Here is a 26,420-nt window from a genome sequence, read left to right on the forward strand (position 1 = left end):
GAGTTTTTGGATTTTGACTGTTGAATATTGTAATAAAGATGCATTCTATTTAAAATCAGTTTATATGGATTGCATACATCGGAATTTGGATGATGCATTTACTACAAAGTCCAGATCTGAAAATATATCCTCAAGCTATTTGGCTATCTTGTATATTTTCATTTGTGTTGGACATTTTAATTGTAGTAAACGTGAAATGAATCGTTTTAAACAGTATTTTTTCCAGATAAAATTTCAATTTAAAAAAAAGTAAATAATTCTGATTTGTCACTTCAATATAAAAGAAGGACATTTTCGTTAAATATATTTTTTTTTATTTTTAAAAATTATACAATTGTGTTTGTTCGTTGTAAAGTTGTATCTTTTACCATTAAATATCAATATTATATATTTATTTTGATACAAAATCATACGATTGCGTATGTTTATTGCAGAGGTGTTTTTTTACAATAAATATATATATAATAATAACAGTATTGAATAAATGTCAGTAACAGTTTTCATCGTACCTTTTCGTTAAATATTCTTTCTCTTTTGAAAAAATCATATGATTGCGTCTTTTCATTGTAGAGTTGTGTCTTTTACCATAAAAGAAAATCAAAGTATTGCTTCTGTTCATTGTAGATTTATGTCTTCTCATCATATCTTATTTACAACTTTTCATTTAAATAGTTATATTTATCTAAATGTTTATATCTTTTGAACTATATATCTATATATATATATATATATTTGGCTCTACCTAGATAACTAACAAATCAATGAATCATTGTTCGCTGACACAAATTTTTTATTTCATGCTGTATAAATAATATGAATTTTAATATTTAATATCCAACATTATTCTATATAATCTAACCAAAGATTTTAGAAATGATGATTATAGTAATATAGAAATTTAATTAACTTTAATTATGTAACTTACAGTTGCGTTTATTTATTGTAACTTTTTATAAAATATGTGTTTTTAAGATTTAACTATTTCATCTTTTATTTTTAGAGTTTTGTATTTTTATTATAATTATTGGCTGATTAATTTTCATTCAAGATTAAATTTATTTTATTTTTAAATTATTTACCAGAGAATTGTATTTACTTATTATAATCGTTCGTTTGATATTCTCACTTAGGATCACTTCGTCATAATATTTGTTTATGAGTAATATAAATATCAATAACTGTTATGATGCTTGTTACTCTTTATAATAAATTTTCATCCAATATCTTATACTTATAATACATATAAATTTAGAAAATTTTGAAAAATACATACAAATTATAAGTAGAGTTGTCTTGATTCATTATGACTTTTTATTTAATAATTTTTAACTAAAGTTGAGTCTTTTACCATATTATTTTTTATTATAAGGTTTTGTTTTGATGGGTGTATTTTTTAAACTCATAGTTATATATGTTTAATATTTATGAAGTTTTAGCCCTTCTTATTATTTTCTTTTTTTGAGATAATTTTTAATTTTATTATTTAGCACATATTTTCAAATAATATTATAATATATAATTTTAAATTTGAATTTTAATTTAACTTTTGTTGAAATAATGTCGCGGGAGGTCTGAGTCCTAATGGTTATAGTTTTTAACCATTTTATACAGTTACGGTTTGGATACAGTCCGATTACAGTCTGAAATATGTTTAGTAGTAATCTTTCACATCAAAGGTCAAATCAATTGGAGCAACCACCTCTTGGTTGGGTTAAAATTAAATACTTATATGTAACTTCGTTAGTGCAAGATAGAGATTGCACAAGAACATGTTGGATTGTTAGAGACAGTTTAGGAAAGCACATTATATCTGGATGTGCCAAATTTCAAAACGCACTTATACCCCTTCAAGCAGAGGCTTTTGGCTTTCTCATGTTCTTCAAGCTATATATGTGGGCACAAGGTGTACGCTATGTTTGTTTTGAAGGTGAAAATTTGGAACTTACAAACTTGATAAACAATGGAGGTGATCAAGGTCTTGGACTGATTCTTTATGACAACGGTTTTGGATGCAAAAGCTACCTTATTCTTCGTTAGGACACGTGAATCTAAACGATGTAGCCGCTGATGTGTTATGTAAACTAGCTTCCTTTCTTGATGTAATGTATCAACTGTATCATCCTTTTACGATGTAAATAAATCAGTTGTTACAAAAAAAAAAACAAAAAAAAAAAACTCTTGTAACTTCGAATCAAAGAAAACTATTTTAATGGATTCCCTACACTATGCCCCTGTTCTCCAAATCTATATACTAATTTATGTTTACTTATTGTAGTACCATTTTAAAGATCATATTTCCCGGTGGATTCTTAAACGGTTATGAAGTTTCATGCAAAAGATGACGACGATGGAATCAACTTAGGATTGATTCTTGAGACAGAAGAAATGAATTTACAGCTTTGTAACCTTATCTAAACCAACTCCTGTTTACTATGCTTCTGAATTCGTCTTGGTTTGATGACTTCAATCATAGCTCCATATCTAAACACGGTAAACACAAATTCAATGTTTACCGAGGTTGCAACAATATTAATATACAAGATTCTGGGGGTAAGAGCGGAGCAGCTTTTTTTTTATTAAGGATAAACGAGGTCGACAACTACAAAGAATCGAGATTGAGGTCGCCAGCTTACAGGCAAGCAGCCAAGCATAACACAAAAATACAAGTTGAAAAAGGAATTACAAAGAGAACAGTAAACTTGGATTTTGAGGTAGAATATTGCTCTCTGGATAATGTCGAGAAGTCATAATAGCGATCCCAATAAATGTCTTGTTCTATTTGTAGCGATTGTAGACCTAAGGTTCCTTAGTTCTTCAGTACGTATTTCTGAAATTGCTTTCCGAAATTGGCCAATTTAGCTTGTTGGCTGACCTGCCTGCTGATTTGTTGTGCTTATTAAGTCTCTTTGGGCCGAGTTGGCATATGGGCAGAGCATATATCCAACATTCAACATTTTTGTATAAAAGAAAGAGGTTTTGCTTTTCAATGTTTGTCAGATTCAAATAAACACTTTATGGAGTAGTAAACTGAAATACAAGAAGCTCAGAAGAAACTTTCGAAGAAATAAATCTTAAGAAATTAAACAACCTGATCAGAGCATTGTAGATAATCTGCGATTTTAACTTACAAAAAGTAGTGTCTGAAATCTCTTATTTACACATGATACACAGGTGGTAACAACCACATCTCGGATCTGTACTTGTGTTCTACGCAATAACCATTGCATTCTTAAATTAAACCAGTATATATATTGAACGAAAATCCCAGGTTAATAATAGCTTTAAGAAATAATGAAATATACAGGAGCGCTTCCAAGTCTGTAACATGCGGTCATCAAGTCTCTTTACTTTGTCAAGATCTTATAATAAATACATGTGTTTCTTTAGTATAATACATGAATATTATATTGCTCTATCGACATAGTGTTTTTGAAGTCTGTCGGGGGAAATTAAAAACTCGACCATGTTTATCGCCACTTATTACGGATACCACATGCAAATGGATTGGTCAAAATTCGTCAACTTTTTGTTTACAGTTTATTTAAGTAGACAAAAAAGAAACGTGTTACAAGAATTAAAAGCAAAGCAAAAATGAATATGAGGACTCGAGAGTCCACACTCTCCTTCTGTAAATAGCAACTTATTGCTTCTCTCAATCCCACCACACAACACCACAATGAACACTCGATCCTTCATCTTTGCCGCAGTTCTCTTCCTCCGGTGTCTAAGCCCCACCGGAGCTGCCACATGTCATCCTGATGACGAGGCAGGTCTTTTAGCTTTCAAATCGGGTATAACCCGAGATCGTTTGGGCATTCTAAGCCAGTGGAAAAAAGGTACTGAATGTTGCTCCTAGATGGGTGTCATTTGCATCACCGGCGACCGCGTCACATCATTGAGAATCAGCGGATCTAGCGTTCTTGGCCAAAGCGTCGTCTCTGGCACAATCTCGCCGGCTTTGGCAAAACTTCAGCACCTCGAGGGTGTTTACTTCACCTATCTTCGAAATATCACTGGATCTTTTCCACAGTTTCTTTTCCAATTACCAAAGCTAAAGTATATTGACTTCAGGGATACTCGTCTCTCTGGTCCCATCCCGGCTAACATCGGCGCGCTAACCCAGTTGGAAGAGTTAACCCTGGAGGACAACCAGTTCACTGGTCCGATCCCGACTTCCATATCTAATTTGACTAGGTTAACTTGGCTCAGTCTTGGCGGAAACCGCATTTCTGGCACCATTCCTGATATCTTCAAATCTATGACCAAGCTTTGAGTTCTTGATCTCTCCCGCAACCGATTCTTCGGAAAACTTCCTCCGTCGTTTGCATTGCTTGCACCAAGTCTCACGTACCTCGACATAGGCCATAACAAGCTCTCGAGGACGATCCCCGACTATTTATCAAGATTTGAGGCGCTCTCCTTATTGCATCTCTCCAAGAATCAGTTTTCGGGGGTCGTGCCAAAAAGTTTTGCCAATATGACCAAACTTACTCATCTTGATCTCTCCCACAATCTTTTAAGCGGTCCATTCCCTACATTGAAGATTGTTGGTGGCATCGTTTTACTTGATTTGTCGTACAACCAATTCCACCTTAAAACAATACCGAAATGGGTGACCTCGTCGCAGTCTATCTACTCGTTGAAACTGGTAAAATGCAGTATCAAGATGAGGTTAGACGATTGGAAGCCAACGAGAGCAAAGTTTTTCTTTTACCTCGATCTGTCAGAAAACGAGATGTCTGGGAATCCAACGTGGTTCCTAAACCAAGCGAAGGAGCTGCTGGAGTTTCAAGCGTCAAGCAACAAACTCCAGTTCGACATGGGGAAGCTAACATTTGCGAATTCATTGAGAATATTGGATCTGTCAAGGAACTTGGTATTTGGGAAGGTACCTGCGACGGTAGCTGGACTGCAAACCCTGAACTTAAGTCAAAACCATCTTTGCGGAAAGCTTCCAGTGACAAAATTCCCAGCCAGCGTGTTCCAAGGTAACGACTGTCTTTGTGGCTCACCACTTTCTCCTTGAAAAGCTTAGCAGCATGAAAACTACAAATTTGTAGCTCCAAATAAGATATGTACTGATCAAAATAAGTTATACTTTACGATACGAAGAAGTCCCATCACAACGATAAAGATACGAAGAAGTCCCAACAGTGAAAGTAGTATTTTTAGCCTTGTTCATTCAACAAAAGTAGTACTCGTTTCATTTTCTTACTCATAAAAGCACCGTTGGATCAAATATACAAGACTTAGACTACGATATAACATCGACATGTGAACAGCATCCCCTTTGTCTACGTCATCTATTAATTTTTGTGAATTTTAAGTTTTTAACTAGTTCACACTCTTCAATATTATAAAAAGTATGCAGTATTAATTGTTCATACTCTCCAATTCTTTTTTTAACTAGTTCATACTCTTCAATTCTTTTTTAACTAGTTCATACTCTTCAATTTTAACTAGTTCATAGATTTTGTACAGATACATTGAGCAATAGCAGCACCCTAATTCGCTCCTCTTCTGTATATGTACTGCTGCTATTGCTCAATGTATTTCTAAGAAGTTGTGATCATTATTACTGATTCTTGCTTGGAAAGCTTTGATTTTTAGTTGTAAAATACATTGTCTTTTTCTCAGGGACACACTCAATTGTCTTTTTAAATGAAATAAGTTAGATCCAAGCATTTGCTGCGCACGCCAAGACTGTAGAGACTTTATTAACAGTTGTTTCTGTTTCATATTGTAAAGTGACATCTAACAATTGAAATAAACGCATGGAAGAAGAGTGTAGAAAGAGGCGTAAAAAAAGCCGAAGAAAAAACCGAACAAAAGAAGTTGATGCATATCTGAACAGAACTTGACGTCTTGCGAGTTGCGACTATGCATAATTAGGTTGTGTCCTGGCCTATAGGCGAATTATTCGGAGGAAGGTTTCGTACGTAGTCTGGAGGCGGTTTCTATGGTCCTTTCCCTTGGTGTTTTTCAGGTAGTGAGCCACTTTGATAAACCCAGCGTGTTGTTGAAACAATACAGACGTATCCTCTTCCTCTTGTGACTTTAATGATTGTTCTTGTTCTTTCTTAGGTTGTTGCATTGTGTGTGCCCATTGTATCCCCCAAATAGCTAAAGGCCTCATGTAACAAAGTGACCTATACTCGTCAGTAGTGGTCCATGCTTCTGGTGTCTGAAATGAGCAGCTGCAACCAAAAAAGGTGGAACCAAAACTATTAGTCGAACACTAACATTGATAAATTGACAAATTAAGAAAAACACTAATTCCAAGAAGAGGTTACCCGAGACCCTGGTCAGACCAAGCGGCCTCATAGATTCCACTTGCTGTTTTAAACCCTTTATCTGCAAGTCCTTCTTGAATCATACAAGCAGCAACCGAGTAAGTAGTCCCTGCCCAAACCTCCCTTGACACCATCGTGCTTGTGTCTACTCGTCCATCAGGTAACATCCCGTTCACAGCGCCACGTGTACCATCTCTCACTTTCATCACATTGAAGTCATAAACAGTCTCCAACGCTTTCTTAATCCACTCTTCCTTCGCTATTGGCTTTAGTCCACAAGCTCTCGCATACCTATACATAACGCAGAAATATCAATACTAAGTATTGACTCGAGAAGTCAAATTCTAAAAGCAGCATTACTCTCTTTAACACTTACCACTGTCCAGCCATTTGATCAGCCAAGATCGACGAGCTCGAGCCGCTTCGGCTATTATCGTAATTAAAATAAGAACCGTTCCAAAGTTTCTCATAAACGCTTCTCGCTTTCTCATACTTAGCATTGAAGTAAACTGCAGCCCCGTTGTCCCCAATTTCACGTGCCAACGCGGATCCGGCCTGAAGAGCCGCGACCCAGAGACCGCCACAGTAAGCACTAACACCCGAACAAGACCACGCGTCGTAAGTCTGATCTGGAAACCCTTCGTTCTCAATCATCCCGTCTCCGTCTTTATCAAACTGGTCCAAGTAAGCGATTGCAGTGTACACCGACGGCCAAACCGCTTTCGCAAAGTTTAGATCACCAGTGGCAACCACGTCTCTGTAAACTTGAAGAACAAACTTGGAGTTCAAGTCTTTCCACCTATCCGTGTTGAACAAGTTATAAGCATTTACTTCAAACCAAGGATCATTCAAACCAATATCATGAGGAACAGCTCCTAGAACTTTTCTGGTGACAAATTCGCCAGAGCTCATGACTTGTTTCTTGCTAGAATCATGCATCAGAACAGCAGCCGCGAAATCTCTCTGGATGCTTAGCTCGATTTTTGGGAAAAGCATAAGCAATGCGAAAGATGAGTAGAAATGAACGTCGTACGTATTGTACATTAGATATTGAATTCCTTCTAGGTAAAGAAACTGTCCAATGTTCTCTGCGGTGTTCTGAATCATACTGGTTCCAAGTGCAGCGTTTGAGGATAAAGGAGCATGAATCTGTGAGCAGACCGCATCGATTCTTCCCAAGATGTCTAAGGCTATGTTGTTCTGGTCTGGATCAGTATTGTCTAAGGTTGATAGACCGAGAGAGATTTTTCTTCTTCCTATACTATCTAAGCTTTGCTTTGGAGGTAAACCATCTACAGAATAACAATCAAGAAAAATCGAGTTTAGAAAAATTGAAGTTACAGAAACATATAAATTTGTTGTAAGAATCAAATGTCTGTTACCGGTCCACATGGTTCCCCCTGAGTTGAAATAGTATAGTTCGTTGAAGAGAGTTATCCGATACCTAAAAATGATTTTGGATTATTTTCTTCTGCTTAACTGAATTTGGCAAAGAAGAAAAAGGGTTCGAAGCAAAGTTTAATACCACTCAGGAAGTGTTGTGTCAGAAAGAATAGGAGCTTGCCACTCTTCAATCTGAGTCTCCCAATCAGAAAAGTCTAATAACAAGTCAAGAAAAAAGAATAGAAAGGAGAAAGCATCAGAATGTTATGATCTCTTACTTTAACTAGACTCAAGAAACAAGAAATGAGAATTGTTTTGCATACTGAGAAGAGCGTCGTGAGCCATTGCTACTGCTGCATTTCCTAAACTGCCATAGAACCTTGTGTATCGTCTACATATAGAACTCTTTTAAGTTAGAAAGAAAATATATGTATTGGACCCAAGTCTAATGGGGTCGTCAGGCACACATACCTATGGTAAGTCTTTTCGTCGAATCTAGCCTCTGGACAATCCCAAGAGAGAGAAAATGTGACTGTTCGGTCACAGCCCGGTGGAACTTTCACCTTTGCTGCTATGGCTGCTCCAATGGAAGTTCCAGGTTTCGAAGGAAAGCATGCATTGCTGGTTAACTTGTCGAATGATGCGTTCTAAAGAGCAGAAACGAAAAAGAAATAAAACTTTTGATCTTTTTTTAGAACAATAATAGTGAACACTTGCAAAAGATTAATATTTGAAAAAAATATGTTACCTTTTTAATCTCATCCCACATATCTCCTGCGGTGATTTTGTTAGGAGTAGTTCCTGAAACTATGAAACAAGGACACGAGGAAACACGAACATCCTCGGTTTCCTTCGCGGCAATTGCGTAGCTTACTGGTGGGTGTCCATTTGCTGTCCTGCAAGGTACGTTACATAAAAATTAAAACGAATCATCAACACAAATTTTCCAGGAACTGACGCTAAAAAAAACGAGTACCAAACCAATCAAAGAAAGTGGGTTTTTACTTGTGTTGTAAAGCTACTGCATGAACTCCATCCTCTGCCCTAGAATATTCCATAAGAGAAGGAAGATACATGTCAGAAAAAGAGAGCAATAGCAAAATCTGTTACAGCATAAGATGACGCGTCTTACTTCATTGTTGAGTTGAAGTGCTGTCCGGTTAATCCAGAAGCTCCTCCCACAGAATTCTAATTAACCAAAAAGAGACAAATGGGTCAATATCTTACATAGTGAAAATATGAAGAAGAGACCAATCTTCTAAAGGTTCTTAAAGGAAATGAACTAGAGAAGATGATTTCCTATGTACTGAGATTACGTACCTCCCAAGTAAAGAGCAAAGTAACAATTGCTTGTTCTGCTCCAGTATTTGTCACCTAAAACATGACAGAACTCAATTAACTCACCACAAGTTGTTACCTAAGATATAACGTTGAGGTAAACGTCAGTAGAGTATTCATACCGTGAAGTTGAAAACTGAAACCGGAAGACTGCTTTCCTCATAATTATGAGGTATAAAGGGAGAGACTTGACGAGACACTATTCTGAGTTCAGGGTCAGGTTCACCTGTTCATCAAGTAAAACATTTTTGAAAACCTTTATAAATCAAGAAGTTTGCAATAGATTAATTTTGTATTATAAGCATGGTTAGAAACATTTTGGGACAAATATTATACCATTATAAACGGTCCAAGACCGCGGATAAAGAGCATGGTAGGTAGATTTTTCCCCTGTCATGTTCCAGTCCCAAGACTCAATTCCTATTTTTGGAGCTTGGCCTTTGCATAAATAACCTCCATTGTCTCTGCACAATCATAAACAGTAACATAATTAATATCATTTGCACCTTCACTCTGTTTCTTTAACTAGGGATCTGATGAAGACACAAGGAAAAAAGGATTTGGCTTACTTAATAACTTGTGGCTTTGTTGGACATAGAACAGTTGAGTGTTTAACACCGCCAGGGCGAGAAACAAAAGCCTATAATTATAAAGGATCAAGAACCATGAGAGGGATACTTCACCAAGCCACCAATATTACACAAGAAACCAAGCAATGTTCATGATCGTTAACTAACAGAGAATTGGTTCGTGAGGATTGGAGCTTCCTCGCAAATTTTTGGGAATAGCTTGAAGTGCTGAAACTCACCCTTGTAACTCCTTCCAATGCTTCCTGCACTGAAACACGCCCCGCGGTATTTGTACATTAGAACATTGCAACAGAGGAGATCTTATAACTCTAGAGCATTGTTACTTTGTGTTTTATGAAAATTTGTGAAGCAAATGTGGATCTCATACCCAATTCCTCCTAAAGGGACGCCATGATCTCCCGTTATATGGTGTTTTCTAAAGATGTCGAAGATCGAAGCCTGTATGTTTAGGTATGTTTTCAGCATTCAAGGAAGACAAAGGTGATCAAATATTTGTGAGCTTAAAAACAATAGCTATGAGAATATCTCTTACTCTTCCTTTTGCGGCTTCTTCTTTGGTGTGACGCCACAATCTGTACCCTAATGGGAACTATTCGAAAAAAAAACAAAACAGAGAGAGGTTTAATTTTTTTTAATAATTTCCAAAGAACAGAGCATCTGACCTAAAGCATAACTTTTACAGCAAGAAAGAGGATTTAAGAATCTGTTTCTTTAATTGAAGAATATTCAATCATAAAGAATGGTGAGGGAGAGAAAGATGAAATTACCAGATGAAGATGATCTCGCTTACTCAGTTTGAACTCAGAAGGGTTTTTTGCTTGGCTATTCAACTTCCTTTCCCATGAAAATGGAGGAAGTCTATCACTTGTGACCTATAATATAGACATATATATTAAATACTAACGTTACAAATGTAATTAGTCAATTACGTAGGTCTCTCTCATATGTTCTATATATATATATATATATATATTGTACAATCATTAGCATAATAATAAGAATCAGACCTTAAACCTACAGAAAGAGTTTTGACCAATATATAATCAAAGAAGAAGCTAAGTTTGCGTCACTGTTGTGCGTATTCACGTTTATTTTATATTTTATTTTTGTTTTGGTTTTTAACGTTAACCACATAATTAGTAGTTATGATAAAGAAAGAAAATAAAACATACCATTTGGTTTTGGTCTTCAGAAACGTTTTGCATCTTTTGTATAATAAACCTGCAGAAACTTTTAACTAAACCATTAGAGATTTCAGATTATCAGATATATATAATCATAAAAGACAAAAGTTGGTTTTTTTTTCTGGATTTATTTCAGGTGAAAAAGTAGTCTTTTGTCAGAAAATCTGGATGGACAGTGTGTCCACGGTCCACCAAAGAGCAAAAAACAAAAAAGACAAAACAAAACCCAAGAAACAGCTTGTTTTGCATGAGAAAACTGAATTCTGTCATCGCTTTTGCAAGAACAATATTGATGATTTTTTACCACAAAAATAGCTAGTCAAGATAGAAGCTGTCAGGAAGATCAAGAGTTCAAGTGCACAAGGGCTAAACCTTTACTCAAAATAAAGAACATGCACAAAAGATAAACAGAAGAAACAAGAAAAGAATTATACCCAAAAAAAAACAAGAAAAGAGAAAGAGAAACAGCTTTGAAAATTGAAAATATAGCTTGATGAGATGATTATGTATAGATAAGAATTATGATTACAATTCCAACTACAAACAAAAATGTGAAATTTACCAAAAGAGGATTCTCTGTTCAAGTCTCCAGAGCAGAGAGCGAGAGAGAGAGAGAAATGTGAATGATATATGAACGAAATGAAACACGAAGGGACAGGTGTCTATAGAAATTTCTAGGTAGGGGAAAGAGAAGTAACTTAAATAGAAGAAGCAAAGTAAGAAGAAATATAAGACAACATGCGGACCACACAATATAGCTTTGGTTGGTGCTAAACTGCAAAATAAGATTACGAAGAGTATGTTGTCTACTTGACGTTTTAAAACTCCTTTATTGTAAGCCGTATGAACGTTTATATAACAAAATAATTCTTTTTGGTCAATTTCTTGTGAATTTTGTAGACGAATTCCACACTGAATCCACATTTTTATTTATTTTATTGTTTTTCATTTTGAAAGAAGGATTCTGTAGCCAAATCTCATGTGACTTATAAGTAATAATCTCCAAATATTTTTGTAAATAAATAATAAATCAACTATAATAGTGCAACCACCCACTGAAAATATTACTTTTGCATATCTTCCATAATATATGACTAGAAAGAAAGTTATAACTGAAGTGGGAATGCACATCATGATTGTTTGCCTTTTGGCTTTCGGTAAAATAATGTAGCAGGTGCCCAGTTAATAGCTGACCCCGTAAAAGAGTTGGTAAAAAGGATAAGGAGCACTATCACTTACAAGGTACGAATCCCGTGATATCGCGGAAGAACTTATTTTAGTAAAATATTTATTATAAAAATTCTTTAATTAAATTTATTTATTAAACTATTGGTATTTCTAAACTATTTAATAAAAATTTCGAAAACATACAATTTTTTGAAACATTCTTTATATTTTTATTGAAAAATATTCTTAAAATAATCTTACCTTCACATATGATTAAATAAATAATTATCAATGTTACACACATCAAATTAAACAAATTTTTACGATTAACTGACATGAGATAACATTGCAGTCGTGTTATTTTGTTCGCTTTTATTCGTCTTAACCTTTCGTTCACATCTTTTCAATGTAACATTTTATCTCTGTCTTTTCGTCAAAAAATTTCGTAAAATATTTTTTAATTTCTGAAAAATGAATGCAATCTAGAGTCATGTGTTCTCTTCTTAACCTTACAGTCATATTTTTGTATATTTTATGAACCGTTACAACTAATTCTCTTGTTGTCAAAAATGATATGTAAATGATTATATTTTTAAATTTCTTTTTTTTTTGTTTTGTTTTAAATGATAAAATTATGAATACATTGTATAAGACACTATAAATTTCTTTAATAATCATATAACAAAATACAAAATATTAAAAATATTAATTGAGGACCATTCTTAAATTGACATAATGATTTGTTTAAATTCATTTCTATTAATTATTTTAATCCTTTTTAGCATAACTCAAACATATTTCTATTTCCAAAATCAATTTTTACTTCATAAAAAATGAATATAAATATTACTATTCAGTCAATCAGTAAGAAAATTACCAATCTTCTCAAATTTGAATATAACTAAATAGAAAATTATCCCGAGCCACACATAAATAAATAATATAATAAATATTAGAAGGGAACAATAATAGTTAGAACTTATAACAATAATATTTAGGTGTATGATGTAGCATCACAATGTGCGCGTCTAAGGAAGATGGTCGGCCAAGGACGGCCGGGTTCATTGCTCTCACACGCTCCAAAACCTTTTCAAACATTTATAATATTTTATATTCAGTATTTTTTGTTGTTAAGATTTCAATTTGAGTGTATTATGACTAGAACTAAATATACAAATTATCTTAACCTATATGAAGTTGTAGATAAGTTTTTGTCATCAAGATAGTTTATTGGGCAATCATCTCAACCGTCAATCTTTCTGTTGATCACCAATTTTCCATCTCCCAATAAACTGAATATTCCCAACTGTAGAAAATATAATAGAACAAATTATGATATTTTATTTTTATTTTTACCTTGATATTTCATAATCAGATATTTTTTTAAAAAAATAGAAATATAGAAATCCATATTGTTTTCTATAATACAATTAGTTCTCTATTCAAAAAACATGGAGTAGACAAATATATATATATATATATATATATATATATATATATACTTATGACAAAAAAAATAAACAAACATATACGAGCTAATATGCTCTCATTTTCTGAAAAACCAACTTGAAACACATTTTTAACAGTTAAAAACAAAAAACATTGACTTGGATTCATACCAATAGAATGATAACCCTTGATGAATAGATGGTTGTATACCTAGAGACCGAGTATAATTAAATATTACAATGATTAACAAAATATATCAAACTGCAATAAATTTCTCACAGTGATGAGACGTCATTTCTAACAAAATCTCTTTTAACTAATACAAATATAAAGAAAATTTGAATACAATGATGAGAAGTTATTTATATATAGATTTCTAAAGATGTGAACATTTGAATAGACACAACTATTTGTAAAAGACATAACTCTATATTCAACAGACGCAACTTTTAGAGAGACGCAACTGTAAAAATTTTCTGTCAAAAATATAAAATAAAGAAAATTTGAATACAATGATGAGAAGTCACTTATATATAAATTTATAAAGATGTGAACATTTGAATAGACACAACTGTTTGTAAGAGACACAACTCTACATTTAACATACGAAACTTTTTAGAGAGATGTAAGTGTAAAACTTTTCTGTCAAAAATATAAAATAAAGAAATTTTGAATACAATGATGAGAAGTCACTTATATATAAATTTATAAAGATTTGAACATTTAAATAGACACAACTGTTTGTAAGAGACACTCTACATTTAACAGGCGTAACTTTTTAGAGAGACGCAACCGTTGAAATTTTCTGTCAAAAATATAAAATAAAGAAAATTTGAATACAGTGATGAGAATTCATTTATATATAAATTTAAATAGATGTGAACATTTGAATAGACACAACTGTTTGTAATAGACACAACTCTACATTTAACAGACACAACTTTTTAAAGAGATACAACCGTTGAAATTTTCTGTCAAAAAAGTATATATATATATATATATATATATATATTTTACGAAAAGGTACGACAAAAAAATTGTAAGTGCTGTTGACATTTTTTTTTCAGATTGTTACTATTATATAAATTGGTTTCTTCTGTTTTATCCAAAATAAATAGACAGTATAAAATTTTAGTGATATGACCATTTCTATAAGATAAGTAAATTGAAATGGACAGAATGTCAAACGACAAGCATATTCGAACTAACACTCATGTGTAATTTAAAGACTCACGCAATCTACTGATTGAACCATACATCATCTTTTTACCTATTAGAGAAATTGTACAAAATACAAACCTTTTAAAATAACATAGTTTATTTTTATATTCGAAGTATATATTTTTACGTAAAAGTAGAAACAGTATTAATCTTCATTTTGATTGGAGTTCCTGTTTTTGCTATGTCTTGAAATTAATCTTATATTTCCATCGAAAATACATTGACCCTAGCCATTTGTATAATATATAATGTATATCCAATATAGTTTTCGGTCGTTATACATTTTTCTTTGAAACTTCTATAATATAATACGTATTTATAAATTTCTCCTTGTCAAGAAGTAAGCTGTTCTTAGATAGTATTTTTATAGAGTCCTGAATTTTGACCAATAAAACTTGGTAATTCACTAAAGATAATATTTTACGACTATTCCATTTGCCTGGAAAATATATTGAAGAAATTGAATAGTTTTGATATGTTCTACACTTCTACTAGTGAATTACTATAAAAATGCAAGCATCTATATATTTATCTTTGTGAGTATGTGAGGCATGATTATATATTTGATTTTAATAAATTTACTCTCACATTCGACCTTTTGATGTTGGCATGTTGCTAGCTTCAGGTTCATTCTTAGTCTATCAATATAATTTTATCGTAAATCATTTTAAATATCCAAGTGTCTAAGGAAGAAAAAGTCATGAGATTCTGGTTGGTGAATTTGACACATAAAGAAATAAGAGACAAAAACGAAGAAGAAGAAAGTGAGCTGTTTACGTTGAAGTGTATTAGTCTACCAAGAAGAGAAATCATCAACAGAGCTAACAAATGTGAACGTGCTTTCTACAACGTCACTCCTCTCTCGTTCGTGTAAACCGCGTTATTATGTATTGTATTTGAATTCTAATTATTTAATCTTATGTTCTTAAGCTACGGTTCTATAATGTAATAAATTTGTATAGTTGAAGAATGATATATATAAGTGGTCAAATATTAACTTGAAACAATTGTACCACTTGATTTTCTAGACGTTGATACGTACATTTAGTTTACTATTAAGTAATGTTTTAACAGTACTATTTTGTTTCAAAGTAGTGATGTTTTCTTTCGTTAAAAATTTCAAAATAGTATTTTTTAATGCCAACTTTCGTTTTTTTTTTCATTATTCAGTTATACTATTTAGAGATTTTAGTCTATTAATTATAATGTATGGATAACAAAGTCAGGTTACAAGTTGTCTTAATTTGTGTTCATTCAATTTCAACCTATACGTATTTCATTTTGATATATGTGGGGTAATTAAGTGATTATCCATGCACATGGATACAGTTTTTGATCATTTAAAATAGTATTCTTTTCATTTTTTTTTTTTTTTTTTGCAGTAGTATAATGTTTACTTACATGTTGAGAGTACTTAAACGAAACGGTAGAAACAGAGCCGACCAGAAAGCTAAACCGGCCAAGCATAATTTGTGGCCTTAAATAGGTCTATCCGTCTGAATTTCAATGTCCTTTTTTTTTCGTTGCCCGACTTTTTTTGTTTTGTGGTTATTGTCCAACTTATGAAAAGAAATAAAATCTATTAAAGTACATTACATGGAAGATAATAGATCATATTTATGAACCTCTCACACAGGTTCTAGAAGTTATATCAGATGCTAGAAGAATCCGAAACACATAAAATAATAAACCAAACAAACAGAGAAGATATCTATATATATATTTTTGAAGTACATTTTGGATTATACTCTTTTAATTTTGCTTATTTAAAATTTTAGTTCCTACAAAATTGCACTAAAAGCAATAAGTAAAATATGATAAATTGACAAAATCAATTTTTTTTATATAAACTAATTAATTCTACTTAAATTTTTTATTAATAGCAAATTTCTTTTCTATATATGTGTCCCAAAATAAAAATAGAAAAATAGAAAAATAGAAAAATCAATCATTAAACTGTATACACTGAAAAATAAACAATCAGTTAAATTAAATAATTATATATCAAACAAAACAATAATATTTTTATTTTAAATAAATAAAAAAACATTATTCTGATTAATTATACATTATACAAACAGTTATAATTTATAATTACAATACTTTATAAATTATAAATTATAAATTATAAATTATAAATTATAATTTATAAATTATAACTGTTTGTATAATGTATAATTTTAGTGTTTTATCCTGATAAAATTACAATACTTTAAAAATAATTGTATCACCGTTTAAATATAAAAAATATTAAAAATTAAAAACATATAATTTTATTACTAAATTAAATACCACTAAAATCAAACATCATTTTAAATAAAATCAAATAATTGTCCCGTGATATACCACCGGTTAGAGAAAAAAAGAAGAAGATCTGAAGCAATAAACAAGGTAATAGGCGGATATATCATATATATACAATTTCCTTAGGAGATCGACTTGGCACTTTTGTTTGTCTTGTGGGCATTTTAGACATGCTCAAAGGTTCACTTACCACAACAGCCCATTGAACAACCATATTCAACAGTTGAATCATCAACAGTAGCCTTGAGGTAGGAAGGGAACATGCAACGCTTTTCACAAACTATGCAAAAAGGTCTAGTCATACCATCGTTGGAGACTAGTTCAGCTCCCAAGTATTTGTTCCCTGGCTTGAAATAACTCATGTCTCCAAGTACACACTTGATATGGAGAGTTGTTCCACAGCTATCACAACCATAAAACCATACTTCTGGATCTTTCTTTCCTTCACAAATATCACACCACAATTGACCCTTTGAGTTTCCAGCCCCAAAATGTAACGACAAAACATGACCATCGCATTTGTGCTTCACTTTTCTTGGTAAAGTGGCACACTGCATGCCTAAAGAAAACTCACACACAGTACAACTTAAGACATACTCTGAATCTTTACTACATGCTCCACAAGTCTTAGGCTCTCGCGAGGTACGATATAATTCATGGTTAAAAGGCTCAGAAATTGAACCGCATCGCACATCTATTTTTAAAGAACAACGTGTAAATGATTTGAGAAAATTACACTTGTACCTGAAGCGATCGAAGAACTGAAGACAGTATGTACAATACGTGCCCGCCTTATCCTTAACCCGGAGATCAACCTTGTGGTTATGGAGGATATTTCGTTTTTTTCCGAGTAAGACTAGCACATACTTTATGAAGAAAAAACTTGCATTGCACACATTTGAAGAATGTATCGGAATTGATGGGAAGGATGCAAGCGTCACACCACATCTTTTCACAATCGTTGACATTATCATTACCAAGTCTTAGATTATGTTCTTCATGACTGAAATGAATGATTTCATTCTCATTTATTTCCTTGTACGGATCTTCGTCGTCCTCTTCTTCAGGCTCATCTTCAAGTTCGTCTCCATCCCACACATCGTCCCTTGTCGCACACTTTGAGTGAACAGAGTAATTGGGACAACGCTTGCAAGAGAAACCTCCAAAGGGCCAATCCATCTTCTCGCGACAAACTCCACATTCCCAATCGCCGTGACCAAGATGATAAGAGCGAGAAACACGATGGTCATGACGATTTATGCTTATGACTCGGGGCAAACTGATGCAATCTCAATCCGAAGAGGCGATGGAAGGTTCTTCATTTCCGTCTTCGTTAGTCTCCCAATCAGACAGTGAAGTGGAGGATGCTCAATCTGCTAACGACTCTCACTTTGCAACGACTCCTAGCTTGAATCATTAGTGTTAAACCCCGTTCCTCTTACTATGTCTTTTCAATCTCGAAGTTGTTCGTGAAAGCTAACAAATACTGCTAACAAGGCAAGTTAGAAATTTACAACTGAATTTAGTGTTTGATGATTTCAAATTGTGTTAGCAAGAGCTATAGAAATGGTGAACTTAAGTCTACGTGGGTGTTGATTTCATCTGTCAGGTTCTTGAGATACAACCATTGACATGGAAGGCTTGGACGCTTGGTGTCCCGGAGGTTCTCGTTGCTTGAGTTGTTATGCTCTTTGGTAAGATTAAAATCAGATACAAAAAGACCACCACGGAGGATTCTTCTGTTATGTTTTTCCTCATGTGTATCAGTGGTGTTCTCAGACTGTTGAATAGGTGGAGAAGAAGGAATGACCTGAGGTTGTGGTGACATCAAATTGAGAAACGTTGGTGCACATCCCTGAACTGAACATTGGCCCTATCAATTGAAATGTGTTTTTTCTACTGCGCCTTAGTCCGTTGATGTCTACTTCAAGGTTCTCGTCAAGGAGACCAAAAAGCTGGTTCTAATCTTTTTATACTTTTGTTTTTCTGTTTGTTGGCTGAATGGTTTATTGAGATTTGGTCGTTTTTGTGATAACTTTGGAAGCTTTACTGTTTTTTGGTGAGATTGCAGGTAAGCTCATGGCAGTTGGTGAGCTTTCATCAGATGGAAGATGGTGTTAAATAGTGCTTTCAACAAATGGGGGATGGTGTTATATAGTGTTGAGGTTGTAGGTAATTTCACTTTCTTAGTAGGACACGAGAGTAATGTACATATAGTATCTTAAGTATTTGGATGAGTTGTTGAGATTAGATTTAAGACCTTAGACTTGCTTTTTAAATTGTATTGATACTTTATTTTTAAATTGTATCGAAATAGCAATATTTCTACAAGCACTTTGGTATTGTTCAACTGTTGCTCACTTATACAGTAAGCAACTACCTAATTCTACATACTATAATAATATGTTAGGCATTAAATGAATTGTCACAGTCCAATCATGAATGTTTTTCTTTTTTAACCTGTTTTGATTACTTCTAGAACCGAATATTATTTTGTCTCTCGAAAAACTGATGTTTGGTTTCTCTCAATGTGAATTGGACCTGAGTTTTCTTCTTTTAAACTGCAGGTGAAAGTGGAGAACAGTGTCTGGAAAGTTGATGTGATTTGGACATAATTTATCTGTTTCAAAGCTCCATTTTGTTGTCTTTAATCCTTTGTTTTTGTAACTTTTGGACAATGCAATTTGGGAGTAGCACTATTTATCTAGAGCTGAGTACATTAACTAGAACTATTTACTCTTTCTTCTCTTTTTTGATTTAAAAAATAGGGTTGAGGCAAAATGGTGAATCTCATGTTCAAAATGAGCAAAGTACTTTTTTTTAATGTTCTGATTTTGCTGCATTTTAATATATTATTTGCTAGTCTTTTATCAACTATATTTTACATCTCTTTTTATTCAAAAAATACAGAATAAATTTCAATTATAGTAGATAAAAGAACAATTTATAAGAAATCAAGATAACAATCAACCTTGCATACAATAGTCCTGAACGTGAGAAATTATAATTACTTTGTTTTTTTACCAAATGATAATTATACTTTCTATAGATTATACAATTGTCTCACAATATATTAGAATGTAAAAATATACTTTAGTTAGACAAAACACCTTCTCTAATTGATTTCAAAGAACATAAAATAAATTTCAAAGTGATAAAATAAAATAAATTAAAAACAACTTGCGGCGTAACGCGGATACCAACCTAGTAACATTAAAAGTGTAAAAATTTCTATTGGAATGGCAATAGAAATAGTAAAAAAAAAAGGTAGGATCATTAAGGATAATTAAGACAATTTAACTAGGATAGAAAAAATTAGTGTATTAAAAATAAGATATTTAAACATATTCATTCGATTAAACAACTAAAATCTACAGATATTAACCGATTTTATACAGATTTTTTGGCAATAATCTGATTGTAAATAGGCTAGATGAATTGCTAATAATAAATAACAAAATAAAGAAAAAAATTTAAAATTTAATTTAAATTAAATGGTCAGCCCACGGTTAAACGTGGGTTAGTACCTAGTTCGAGTTTTAACGGTGAGGTCGAATTTCATTTTGTAGACGAATCATAGTTAGTCTCCAAATATGAATTTTTACTTCTATATAATAATAACAATCTGAGTAAAGAAAAAATATCAAATTTAATTACGATGAAATAATTACGATTTTTCATCATACATTTTCTTTAAATGGTTTTTTTATATTTATTTTGAAAAAAATCATGCAGTTGTGATGTTGTACACTAAAAATATCGAAACCAAAATTATATTTATTAAGAGCATTTATGATGTTGTACATCAACTTTTATCCATGTGCCTCTTATTGTCTCCCCNTCCCCCCCCCCCCCCCCCCAATTTTTCTGAATCAAACAATTCTAAAAACAAAAGTATTGAATTGATATAGCCTCAATCTAATATTGAAATGGCAACCCTACAAAAAAATTACAGCTACTGAATAAAAGGGTGAAATTATTAAATATCCACTACTTTTGTCAACTCAATAAAAAAAGGTCCCCCCTTCTATATGATTTTATATATCATACTATATTAACTGAGAAGTAAAAATATTAAACTAACCTTATAAAGTGTAAAAAATTACATTGATATGCCATTGGCTTTAAATAATTATTAGTTATCTCTCTAATTAATCATGGACGAAAATTACTAAATAGTCTTTAAAAAAATATAAGCCAATCATTTCAAAAAACTAAGATTTCATATCAAAGTAGACAATATGATTATTTTTTAATAACTAGATTTCAAAGAGTTTTGTTAAGATTTAAATTTACGATTCTCCTATCATCTCTCTTTTATTTAATTTACAAATTATTTTAAATTATCATATAAGAATTATGATTAATAAATATGTAGAATTTTTTCTGCATATGTTGTGATTTAAATTTAAAAAAACAAAGATATATTACTCAATCTATGAAGGAAAAAATGCATCTTTTAATTTTATACATTGACGGGTTGATAAAACTAAATTTATATGGTTGATTTATTTGCTCACAATTACAATATTACAATTATTAATTTAAAAGATTTCACAAAATAATGATGCATATACAACAAACAAACAATATAAAACTGTAATATACCTCAAACAAATTAAATTACTGTATGCAAAAAGATATATATAGATTTACCAAACAACTGCAATATTAAAAATAAATATTATCTCAAATAAAATAATCTTTTAAAAGAAATATAACAATAATTTTTATTATTATATTATAATTTTCTATATTGCATTAATTATGTTGAGCAACAAACGTATTTTACTTAGGCTTACTGTAAAAGAGAGTATAAACAGCTGAAAAATACAAAAAGAGAGGGAAGAAAGACAGAGCCTTTGATATTATTTTTCTTCAATTCATACGTTTGTGAAATTATTATATTCAAACAAATTTATAAGTATTAATTTTTGGCGCGTTTCTTTAGAGGCACGGCAAGTAAAGGGTTGGTCTTATGCACTGTTAAACCAAAGGTCTCTTCCATGTCCAAATCCTCAGAACCGACACCGTTTGGAAGCTTCCACTCAAAGGCACATAGATTCGAAGCAAGCATGAGAGGCACTATTTTCAAAGCCAAAGGCAGTCCCGGACAAATCCTACGCCCTGCCCCAAACGGTGTAAGCTCATAATCAGTACCTTTTACATCAATCTCTTTCCCTAAAAGCCTCTCTGGCTCAAACTGAGTCGGATTTTCCCACAACTTGGGGTCTCTTCCAATGGCCCAAACGTTCACAAGAACCTGAGAGTCTTTAAGCACAGGAAATCCAAGAATCTCTACGTCGGTTTCTGCTTTTCTTGGGAGAAGAAATGGAGCAGCCGGGTGTAATCGGAATGTTTCTTTAATGACCGCTTGTAAATACGGCAGTTTTGAGATATCAGACTCCTGAAAGTCTTCGTTTTTCCCTATCACATGATTGATCTCGTCTTGAACTTTTGTCATCGTTTTCGGGTTTCGAAGTAACTCTGCCATTGCCCATTCCACGGTACTAGAGTTTGTATCTGTGCCCGCTACAAACAGATCCTGATTATACAAGTACTTATTATATATCAGTGAATAACTAATCTAGAATCATCATGTTATGCTAATAAGCTAAGACTTACAAGAAGTAGATGTTCGATCTCGTCAATGTTGATTTCAGATTCATCTCCTTGTTTGAGATCGATGAGCGCATCCAGGAAGTCTTTGCTCGAAACATCTTTCTCTTTTGTACGGGATGAGTTTTCCACAACCCGAGCATCATAAAACCCTCTAAATACCTTGAACAAGCTCTCTGAGTTCCCCTTCATCTTCTTACTATTACCTTGCGAGTCAAGAAACTCATAAAAGGGAAGAAGTTAGCAAGGTCTGGGTTTCCGTTAGATTCCATGTAACCAGTCACCATCTCCTGAAACGCACTGGGATCTTTTGAATCGTAACTACAGAGATTGACCGAAAACAAAATATTCGATATGATATTGAGAGATGTGATGAATGATGCACGACAAATATCAAGTGGCTCTTCTCTCTCACTGGTTTCACTAATGAAGTTGATAAGTTCTTGCACCTTCTTCATCCTCAGAGCTTTGGTCGCCTCGATACGTTGCGGAGAGAACAGCTGAGTAACCAATAATCTCCTCAACATTCTGAAGAAAATTACATAAGTAGAAACATTACGTAACCATTAGAAACAACTCATGAAGTGTAGTTAGCGCAGGCAAGTCAAAAAGATGTTCTTTAAAATATATAAAGCAGTTACCTGAAACGAGGAGACGACGGATGAACCCAGCCAACAGATAATTCATGATGATTGTTGGATCGTATCGCTTCATTTATGTACCGCCCAGATAAGATTAGGTCGTGTGTTCTTAGTACTTCTCTCGCAGCGTCTCGTGAAGCTATGACCACTGAGTTTAAACATCCAAGCTTAAGACTCATGACTGGTCCATATGTTTTTGAGAGGTTCGTGAACGAGTGGTGTGGGTTCTTTCCGACTAAATGAATGTTTCCGATTATGGGTAACCGTGGAGGTCCCGGGGGTGACACGGATACTTGACTGGGGCTCCGTCGGGATCTTTCCGTGGCGAAGAAAAGAAAACATGATAAGATAAAACAGAAAAGGAGAAAAATAGACTGTCCTGAGATGATGTCCATTTTTGTTTCTTAAGTGATAGAATACTACATTAATCACATTGTCTAAAACAGCATAGATATATAGAGGAAAAACAGAAGTTGGCAAAAAAGGAAATGGTATTACAATTTCATATTGATGGGCTCCAAATCCTTGCCAGTGACCTCAACTTGCCACGGAAAAAACAAAACTCATTTGTGACTACAGTAGAAAAGTTTACGTATGCAAGGGCGCCAAAAGTCGTTGTGAAAGTATAAGTCCTGAACTAAACTACAAAAAACTATATTGCTATTTCTTTAATATGATGACAAAACAACTGCTCACTTTACATATTCATATCTATTTGGATGTTCATAGATCTTAGTTTGGTTCAGTTTTAATTAGGTTTAAAAATTAATTAATGTAATAAAATAAAATTGATTATGAGTTTATAACAGTTAATTAATTAAATAAATTAGAAAAGATAGAAAGTTAATTAATCAAATAAATATAATTAATCAAAATTAAAATTAAAATTAATATCTAATATTAAATATAATTAAATCTATGTTTATATTTAGTTAATTTTATTAGAAAAGTTAAAATAAAGTAATGTATAAAACAAATACTAGTGGTAATAGATAATATCACATATTTATAATTTTATTAATATTATTAATTAATTTAAGAAACACATTTGGTTATTAGTTTGGTTCGGGTTTAAACTGAACCGAACCGAACCATTAGGTTTGGTTTGGGTCAATTTGAATTCAATTGGTTCTGTTTGGTTTGATTTGGTTCGGTTTAAATGTCCACTCCTCTAAAATCATATGTATTTCAGCTGGCTTGGTTCATGTTGTTCATAATGTTATTCCATGTTTTTACGTTTTGTTTTTAAAAGTTTATTTTCGTAAACCGAAAGATCCTAAATAAGTCAAAGAATGAAATGTAGATAATAGAAATCAAATATTTATACGCCCAATAAAAAAAAAATCTTACAGAACATTATTTAACACAGTATAAGTGGAACAATTAGAATTATATAATTAAACTAGATCAACAACTTAATAAAAATAAAAATCAAATGATCTAAACTATAACCAAACCAAATCATTTATTTCGGTTAAATTCTGTTCAGTTCTGCGACTTAAAGTTTTTTTTGCCCGTTCAGTCAGATAACGTATCAGTTACAAAGCATGAAAAACAGAAATCGTCAAAAAATCATAGAAAAAATTACTGGGGTCGGAAAATGAAGTCCGATATTTGTTGCCAATTTCCGAGGAATTCCCAACTAAATTACAAGGTAACACTGGGACTATCTTTAGAAACACACTGTTATTTTCTTCTCAACTTCATTGGTGCTAATAATGTCCCCCTTAGATACCAGCTGATCAATCAACTAATCACGCCAAACTCAATTACGTGTTGCATCTTCCTGGAAATTTTGGATACAGCCCAAGAAAGCCAATTACAAATTTTGCTACACCCGCTCATCACTCACCATATAGTATTGTTATTTTTATATAAAATATAATTTATGTGATTGTTTTGAAAAGATTTTTTGAATAAAACATTATGCAATAAAACCATATGCTAGATATGATGGCTTGAAAAAAGATATCTACTTTGTAAGTTCTATATTTGTTAATGATTCTAGATAAGTACTCGTGCTATAACAATGGTTAAATTTTATTTTATACAAAATTTTGTATTTTATATTTTAAAATAAATTTTTAGTATGTTGTATTAGGTTATATATGTGAAGTTATTTCAACAATGTATATTTTATATCATGACTTGAACCAGTTCGTTAGTTAAACCCAAACCGAAAGGATATTTCTAATTTAAACATGAAGATTTAGTAAAAACTTAGTTTTAAAAGGAAGAAGAAGAGATTGTGTATGCCTAATTATTAGTTACAAACATGATTTTCATTCTATATCATTAAATTGGTGTGTATGTGCATTAAAAATAAAAAATAAATAACTCAAAGGAAACCATAAACTGAAGATGAAAACTCACGGATAGAGCTTAGATATTAAAAGTCATGAGTCACTGTCAATATGGTCCTCCTATTGAGAATAGGCAATAGAAAATGTTTTGGTTACTTCAAGCTCAATAACAAATACCAGTTCAGTAGTCCAACAAGCTGTTCCACTTTCTCTGCAACAAAATGACAAAGATACAAAGATACGAAGGTAGATGAACCAGCTGAAGAGAGATGTGCGCCGGTTCTATCTAGCCGTTATGATTTTCTCTTATCATTAGAATGTGAGTAGATGATAAACACTTGTCATAAGATCTTTAGACTGTTGAAATAGTCTACAATGTTCTTCTAGATATATAAATACAGTTTTGATGTAATGAACAAGATATCAATAATACAACAAAAGTTTCAACAATAAAAAATCCTTTTTTCGTTTGTTCTGATGGTATTAGAGCTTTTCTAAAAACCCAAACAGGTTGCTTTCATGGCAGCAAAACTCGATTCTTATCATTTTCCGTCCAATATTCATGTTGCTAGCTCTGTCACCATCAAGCTGAATGACACAAACTACTTCTTGTGGAAGACTCAGTTTAAATATTTACTTCGTTTTCAGAAGCTGCTTAGTTTTGTCAATGGTCAGATTCCAGCACTTGCGGCTACTTGTGTCACCACAATCAGCAATGTTCAAGTCACCAATCCTAATCCAGCATACGAAGCTTGGATCAAAACTGATGAGCTCACCAACTCGTGGCTCTTTGGAACTCTCTCTGAAGAGGTTCTTGGTCTTGTTCATGCTCTGCCTACGTCTCTAGAGGTATGGATGTCTCTTGCGTCTAGCATCAATCGAAGTTCTGTGGCTAGCGAATGTGAGTTACTGCGTCGTCTCATTCTTC

General features: G+C 32.6%; 1 protein-coding gene and 3 pseudogenes across 2 annotated transcripts; 1 reads left to right on the plus strand and 3 right to left on the minus strand.

Annotated features, from left to right (window-relative positions):
- On the plus strand, positions 3,593 to 5,488 carry LOC109128805 (annotated as a pseudogene).
- Positions 5,684 to 11,476, minus strand: LOC104741951 (non-lysosomal glucosylceramidase-like). Of its 2 annotated transcripts, none has more exons than XM_010462892.2 (20): positions 11,351 to 11,476; positions 10,777 to 10,825; positions 10,372 to 10,476; positions 10,137 to 10,193; positions 9,972 to 10,042; positions 9,752 to 9,851; positions 9,584 to 9,654; positions 9,351 to 9,478; positions 9,137 to 9,240; positions 8,997 to 9,050; positions 8,809 to 8,864; positions 8,682 to 8,720; positions 8,425 to 8,572; positions 8,148 to 8,323; positions 8,000 to 8,067; positions 7,819 to 7,891; positions 7,676 to 7,737; positions 6,670 to 7,585; positions 6,294 to 6,584; positions 5,684 to 6,197 (listed from the first exon to the last, which is right to left on the minus strand). In XM_010462892.2, the coding sequence occupies exons 2-20, from the start codon at positions 10,807 to 10,809 to the stop codon at positions 5,906 to 5,908; spliced, it is 2,844 nt and encodes a 947-aa protein (XP_010461194.1). In that variant the 5' UTR covers positions 10,810 to 10,825; positions 11,351 to 11,476; the 3' UTR covers positions 5,684 to 5,905. The 2 variants fall into 2 exon arrangements, with proteins under 2 accessions (XP_010461194.1, XP_010461195.1); XM_010462893.2 differs by having other exon boundaries at positions 10,777 to 10,834.
- LOC109128699 lies at positions 17,112 to 18,757 on the minus strand (annotated as a pseudogene).
- Positions 21,785 to 23,584, minus strand: LOC104743758 (annotated as a pseudogene).

Source organism: Camelina sativa, chromosome 14, assembly GCF_000633955.1.
Source record: "Camelina sativa cultivar DH55 chromosome 14, Cs, whole genome shotgun sequence".
Classification (NCBI taxonomy): domain Eukaryota; kingdom Viridiplantae; phylum Streptophyta; class Magnoliopsida; order Brassicales; family Brassicaceae; genus Camelina; species Camelina sativa.

Bases quoted from the DNA above. Each gene is read 5' to 3' on its own strand.
- LOC104741951 (XM_010462892.2), bottom strand. From the start codon at position 10,809: ATGCAAAACGTTTCTGAAGACCAAAACCAAATG. The intron at 10,477-10,776 runs GTATGTTTTATT...TCTATATTATAG, and splicing joins CTGAAGACCAAAACCAAATG to GTCACAAGTGATAGACTTCC. The intron at 9,051-9,136 runs GTATGAATACTC...GTCATGTTTTAG, and splicing joins TTTCAGTTTTCAACTTCACG to GTGACAAATACTGGAGCAGA.